At 35.4% G+C, this 7296-nt stretch overlaps 1 protein-coding gene across 1 annotated transcript; it reads right to left on the reverse strand.

Moving 5' to 3' along the window:
- Positions 1-5217: 5217 nt before the first annotated feature.
- Positions 5218-6957, reverse strand: LOC109809015 (outer envelope protein). The gene is made up of 5 exons (XM_020372234.3): positions 6793-6957; positions 6601-6663; positions 6330-6506; positions 5997-6195; positions 5218-5516 (listed from the first exon to the last, which is right to left on the reverse strand). The coding sequence occupies exons 2-5, from the start codon at positions 6657-6659 to the stop codon at positions 5328-5330; spliced, it is 624 nt and encodes a 207-aa protein (XP_020227823.1). The 5' UTR covers positions 6660-6663; positions 6793-6957; the 3' UTR covers positions 5218-5327.
- Between the last annotated feature and the right edge of the window lie 339 nt (positions 6958-7296).

Raw genomic sequence — 7296 nt, forward strand, 5'->3', positions numbered from 1 at the left:
TAGGTTGACAAGACTTATCTAAATACTTTGAGATTTTTGTTTCTTGATCACCTTGGTTTAACTTGATCTCTTGTTTTCTACAATTTCTTTGGCATCATCAAAATCTTTTACATACGTTCTTCCACATTCTCCCCCTTTTTGATGATGACAACATACTGTAAATGGAAAGAAACACAAAATAGTGTATATCGATCACTCCCCCTTAGTCTCCCCCTTAATAAATCATTGTCTGATGTTAATTTTATTTTATAAAAAAAATTGTATTTAAATAGACAGTTGTAGTATCATGTTAAATTGTTTAAATCATAACATCCAATTTTTTATCAGGACCAAAATAAATTATCCTTTTTTCTTCTTTCCTTTCCTCTCCCCCTTTGGCAACATCAAAAGGAATGAGACAACATAACAAAGAAAATATAGAATGAGATAAACAAACACCATTCAGAACAGAAGTCAAAAACAAATATGTCCCAATAGCAAAATGATCAGAGTCAAACGTGCAAAATATCCTAGAACATGCTAATCAAAAAAGTTCAGAAATTGATTAAAAATAGCCCAAAACATAAGATAAACTAAAAGAAAAACTATCAGAATCACAGTCAACTAGCTACTCGAAAGGGCGGCAAAAAGATTATTTTACTTCCTCCTCAAGACGAGTCATGCGAGTGTCAAGAGAATCAAAACATTCACCAACATAGAAACGGAGATCTCGAATTTCATTGAGAACATCCGAGAGAAGTGCTGATGAAGGATCTTGAGGAGGTGGTGACGGAGTTCTATCATCAGTGTCAACTGCTTGAAAATCCCGCTTCCTGACCCAGGTGTTTTCCAGTGTTTTCTTGTACCCAAAAGAAGCAATTGCATTTGCCCCAATCTCAAAGAACCTCTTAACTGGAACCCATGTTTCATCTTCCAGAGGAACATTAAAATGTTCCAAAATAGTAGTTATAAAGTGTGGGTATGGAAGAGAAGCATTAACCCGCAAGGCCTTTTTCATACGACTCCTAATCAGATGAGCCCAGCTAAACTCCCAGCCAGTGATTAGAGCCCATATCAAGATTAAGCCTTCCTCTGATGCCTGTGCTAGGTTAGTGGTGCGGGGAAGTAGTACCCGAACAATTATATAATGCATGATGCGATAATCAAATTTAATTGATCCATCCAATAATCATCCAGTCATGTCAGCATCATCCACACAAATCATACTTCAGGCATTGGGATAAGAATATTCTGGTTTCCATGTATCCGGAATCGTTCCCTCATCTTTTAATTTTGATAAATCACAGAACAAAGACTAATTTATCACTATTGGGATTTTTTTAACCTCACTGTGAAGAACCCTATTCCTGATTTCTAAATTATTGTAAAAGACCCTAACTAATTCTGGATATACAGGGTTCTTCATAGACATAAAATCCAGTAACCCAGAATTTTTTAAAATCGTATAACCCAGAAATCTAATGCGATGGATGAAGTCCAATCACGGACACATGCTTAGGAGATGAGAGACTCAATCAAAACATAAAACGCACAACCAAATAGGTCCTAAACAAATTGATTGTGGAAAGAAATTCAAATTACAATCAACCAATGGATCTATGGATAGAAAATTTTCAACAACAAATAGATCCGAAAGAAACTCACAAAAGAGACAATCAAAAAAACAAAGACACAATATCAAACGGACCAAAAAAAATTAAGAACACTTATCTCCAAGAAGAACCTTGCTCTTGATACCAAAATTGATGGCAAAAACTAGGAGAAGTGATAGGTGTTCTTCTCCTCGGATTCACCAAAGCTTGGACCTCTTCAATGGAGCTTGAAACCAAATAGAATGAACACTTTGAATGGAGGATTTCTTCGGATGAAATGGCCTAAGCCAAGGATGGAAGCATCCAAGCTTAAGCAATCAAGAGATTGTTCACTTCAAAAGGTAGGAACTAGGTAAGTTTCTAAGGTTTTGAAGGCACTCTCTCTCTCTTTTTCTCGGTGACTCTTGAGGGAAATTTGGCAAAGAAATGTTCTCAAATTTCTGAAGTTCAAAAGTGAGTACAATGTGTGAAGGAGGAACATTATAAGCATCCGGAATTAGGAGACATTTGGCGCCAATGTGGAGGCTTCCCATGTGGCGCCAAGATTTGAATTCAAATCTCATCACACATGTACAAGTCCGGTCCCCATGAGTGCTAAATGTATTTAGATTTGATTTAGTGTGCATTTAGGGTTGAATTTGAGTCACACATGTTCAGCCAAGGTGGTGTCATCCATGTGACTCAAAATGCAACTTAAATGCATACTAAATTAAACCTAGTTTTGCCTAATTCACTTGAACTAATAATCTTCCTTAAATCCTAATCTAATGACCTAAATACAATGGTAAATGAAATACAATGAATAGGAAAAATTACAAGAATGAAAATGAGCCCAATATTGGGTACCAAAAACCCAAAGGCCCATGAAGCCCAAAACTAGGCCCAACAAGCCTAATGCCCAAAAATGCTACTCTATGTGGTCCAAAATACAAGACCAAAATATATGGAAACTATACTAAGATAGGCCCATGAGAAGCTTGAATTGGGCCTTCCAAGCCCATCGGGCCCATCGGGCCTTGACTGGCCCAAACCTCCATGCCTAGCCCACTCCTCTTGGATCTTTTAGGTTGTCACCTCTTTCCTTTCTAAGCATGATTCCATCAAAGACAAAGTGAGTGTGTTCTATAGATTTATAGATGTGACACAACAACCACTCAAGGCATACAAAACTCAAGACAATAAAAGGAAATACATGTAGGAACAGTTTAGACACACTTTTACATGATTTGAACCGAACAAAACAAGACAAGAAAGCTTAAGAATGAATTTACCAAGGAGACCTAGCTCTTGATACCAAATGATGGAAACTTGTTGGAGAATCCAGATTGTTGTGAATCCTCTTCAAGTTCCTCCCTAGATCTTCGGCTCCTTGATTCTTCTTAAGCTTTGCTAAGGTCTCCAGTGGAGGAGGAGACCTTAGAGCCACCATGGTTTGGTGGAGAACTCTCCTAAGAGACGCCACTCCTTGATGAAGAGATAAGTCTTTTCAATTCTCACCACACTCTTCTAGTGAAGGGATAAGAGAATATCAAAGAGGTTTAGGGACTTTTAGAAGAGAGAAATCTGAGTAATCTTCAGAAAATAATTCTCAATATCTCCAAAAGTGTCTTACAATGAAAGGAAAACAAGTATATAGGAGTAGGAAGCTTGGAGAGTAAGCTAGTCTTAACCATGGTTCCTAGTGAACCATGGTAAGGTCTAGCTAACCACCTATGGTCTAGAGGCTTGGAGAGTAAGCTACTCACTTAGCTTGCTTGGTAAGCAAGCTAAGGAGAAGCTTGTGCTTCAAGCTTCTAAGCTTGAGTGTGAACAAGTAATGTGAACACAAATTAAGGTGGGCGGCTCATGGACTTTATTTTACTCCAACTGGTTTTGAAAAAATGTTGATTTGGTTTAGTTAGGTTCATCTAATGTGAATGAAACCTAGCTAAATCAAATTTATGAAAAATTAGGAGTAAAATGAGTCTAATATGTAAAATTTTGCCTAGGCCCATCTCTAGGCCCAATTGCTAGTAACACTCTCTATCTTGCTAGTTACACTCTCTAGCTTGCTAATGCCACTCCCAATCCTACTACTAGAAAACTAAGAAAAGAGAGTATTTCTAGATTAGGTTAAATGGAGTTAAAGTGTCCAAGTAACCTACCCTAGAAACAATATACAATAGCTAATAAAAGGAAATAAAGTGCCTCACAAATACAAAGGCAAAAATACACCTATACAAGTATCTACTATATACAAGGTACAAGAAATCAAACTATACAATGTATGTACAATAGAGACTATGAGACTAAAAAGAGGAATCATACTCAATACTCATATTGAGCATAAATCTAAGAAGCACCTCCTCTCTAGAAGCCTCCTCTAGCCTCCTAACCATGGACCTAGTTAAAGGCCCAATGATCTTCAAGTGTGAGCCTCCTTGGATCAACCTTCACCCTTCTTGGTCTTACCTCTTCCAAAGGGATCCTTGGGGATTAGATTTCCATCACTAGTAGTGCAAAACAATGATTACGACAATAATTATGGGGGTGTAATATTGATAAAATCGCTAATATAGACCAAGTGTTTTGGTTCATATAATTTGCTATACCAACCTCACTATATGTTAAGTATTATCAATCTAGGTTTGATTCATATAGCTTGCTACACTAGGTCCAATGTATTACAACCAATATGAGAACTCATTTTCTTCTTTTTATATCTCTCCTTCTTAATGTAATCAAAATAAAGTATTTTTTCTTTTGAAATATGCGGGGGATTGTTGCATATATGTGCATGTTATTTCAAAAGAACAAGTCCCACATTGCTTGGACAACTCATGTGTTGAGTCTTTATATATCAAAGTGTTTCTAACACTTCCAAAGGGGCAAGCAAAAGGTGTTGAGCTTGTGCACATGAGAATGGGCCTTGTGGGCCGTTGTAGTTCGAATCTGTCGATTGCCCCCCTCCGTGTGCTAAAATGGGATCCGAAAATATTTTTTATTTTTGATTACATTAAATTATTTTAGTTAATTGTGGCAAACCTTATCCAAAAGTGACCGTTTTTATGTTTCAAATTAAGAATTGATCCGGTCCTTAAAAATATCGCCTAACTTTTTTTACTAGATCTAATATTTTATTCTCTAAACGGTCATATTCGAATAAAGTTTATCCAATCGGTTTATGAGATAAGGTTTATACCTTAAATCTTGGATGGTTTACGTGATTTACGAGCTTCCGAAACTTTATAAATAAAGACCTCTACCACACTGTTTGATCATCCCAAAAAAAAGTTTTCCTCTGTTCTTTCTCTCCACTTTTTTGAGTTCTCATTTTGTTGCTTGCTAGTTTTGCTCCTCAGATATTCTTGAGACAACAGGGTTGTATCTTGAGGGGCTTGTGCGTACCCAACAAATAAGTCCTTAAGATCAATGTCATCATACATCTCAGGAAGAATTAACTAACGTGTTTGTTCAGTATTTTAGGTTACAAATTTGCGCGTCCGTCTAATTAAACAACAATATTTTTAACAAAGGGTATAGTAAAAAGGTAACGGGAACACAGCACAGCATCCCATCCACCACCAAAGGCATACGAAACAACATAACAACATCGTTCAATGAAGGAAGATTTTAGAGAACAATGTTACAAAAGGGAAAATGAGGCAGAATATTTACTAAAGGGGGGATCAACACGAAAATAAAGATTTAAATCTACTCCAATTACAAATAAGTGAAATAATGTATACATTTACTCTAGGGTTTTGAAGAATTAATATGTTTCAGCATAGCCTTGGAAGATTCATTAGCGAAGTATTTCTGCCTAAGGATCACATATGGGTAGCCGACAAAAGATAAAATGTTGGCAGGCTTTGAGATAGATAGTACTTCATACCAAACTTGATTCTTCTCATCAATCTCAATCGAAAAGCGCTCTTCCCCTGCCTGTATTAAAAATGATAACAAATTTAAACTGATCAGTTTTTTTTTTTTTTTTTTTTTTTTTTTTTTTCATTTTTTGGTTGCTTTGTTTGCTAAAAGCTTCATATATACAAGTAGTGATCAGGGCTAAAAAGTTTTTATTCTCATATTACATCAAAATTAAACTCTTCTACACATCATTACCCAAAATATGTAATAGCGACATGGCTGCAGTGAAGTTAACATAACCCAAAATGTTACTTGTATGTGTTAAGTGTTCTTTATAGATCATTAAGCAACTGCAAAGCATATATAAAATCCCAAACAGCAAACTAAAATTGGCTTCTACAGGAATATAAATGTATAGAAAAGGACCAATTTTTAAGGTAATATATAAACCAATTTAATCACAAAGTAGCCTCAAATATTTAATTAGACCCAAAATAAAAAGAGGAAGAGGAAAAGATAAGCAGTAAGATGGGAGAAAAAGCAGTTACCACTTACCAGCAAGTGACCATGAAGAGTTCCACTTCCAAATCCAAAGAAGGCCTTGCGATTTTTCGCAGTGCGAGTTTCATTTACATACACAACCTCAAGTGGCATCATGAGCCACGGGAGGAACTCCTTGACACAAACACAGAACTTCTCTCCTTGTTGGATCGGTGTTTTCGGATCCACAAATGCCCAATTCAACCCAAAATGCCTGCAAGGAATTTTCCCACACTAAATCTATGTAAACACAAACGCACACACCCCTTAAAGCAGAAGCAACTTATCTCAAAATTTTAGTGGGATTAAAAATCAATAGACCCTTATTTGCTTATTATACAGACATACTTCCAACTTGTGAGAGCACTCTTGCCCTTTTCAAAAGTCTCAATACCAGAACCAACAAGAACTCGCGCCTCATTTAGTAAAAACCCATCTTTTGAGAGTCCCTCATCTGCTTTAAGGGAAGATGGTGATTTAGCAGTAGCTCCTTTATATTTGTCATCATAGTTGAAAGTACCTGACCTGGTAACATGGTAAAAAGTAAAAAAGGAATGAGCCACATAAAATAATGCACTTGGAAATCAATTTCCCGGTAAAGAAATCGTGCGTTATTTACTTGAGGATGCAAGCCTTTTGTTCTTGGGGAGAGGGGCGACCCCAGCTGAAGAAAACCATCTCTCTTGAGCATTTTAACAAACATGTGGTGGGATAAAGATTCGTGAAGCAAACAGCGTTAGAACAAGATAAGAAGTTAAACTAAAAGAGATTAAGCATGCTATGAATACATCGATTAAGAGATTGGAGATACCAGGTATTGAGTTTGTGCAAGATTTTATGTATTCGTAGCCAGAAGCTGCGTGTTGTTGCTATGAGAAGGTAGTTAGTGGCGAAGAACTACCATGCCATTCAATCATTCATCAACCAACTGTGAACCTTCATAAATTCTGGTTCATAAATTAGGATGGATATCTCAGCCAGAAAGTAAACATATATTTAATACCATTTAATATGACTTTTAAAGATAATTATTCCTTCTAAGATAAGTGTATTCTTATATTATTTTATAAAAATATAAAAAAATTAATAAATAGATGATAATTTTATAAAATTAATTTTATAATTAATTTATTTTTAATATAAATGATGCAATATAATAACTATTTTCTAAAGAATTTTATACTAACACAATACTTATTAAAAAGAATATGAATAAAAAAGAAATAATTAATACTATATTAAAAAAATTAATTTTAAATTATTTTTTCAAATACGACATTTATCATGGAATGAAAGAGTGATATTTTAATTACAG

This window comes from Cajanus cajan, chromosome 5 (assembly GCF_000230855.2).
Source record: "Cajanus cajan strain Asha chromosome 5, NIPB_CcT2T_4, whole genome shotgun sequence".
In the NCBI taxonomy this organism is placed as follows: domain Eukaryota; kingdom Viridiplantae; phylum Streptophyta; class Magnoliopsida; order Fabales; family Fabaceae; genus Cajanus; species Cajanus cajan.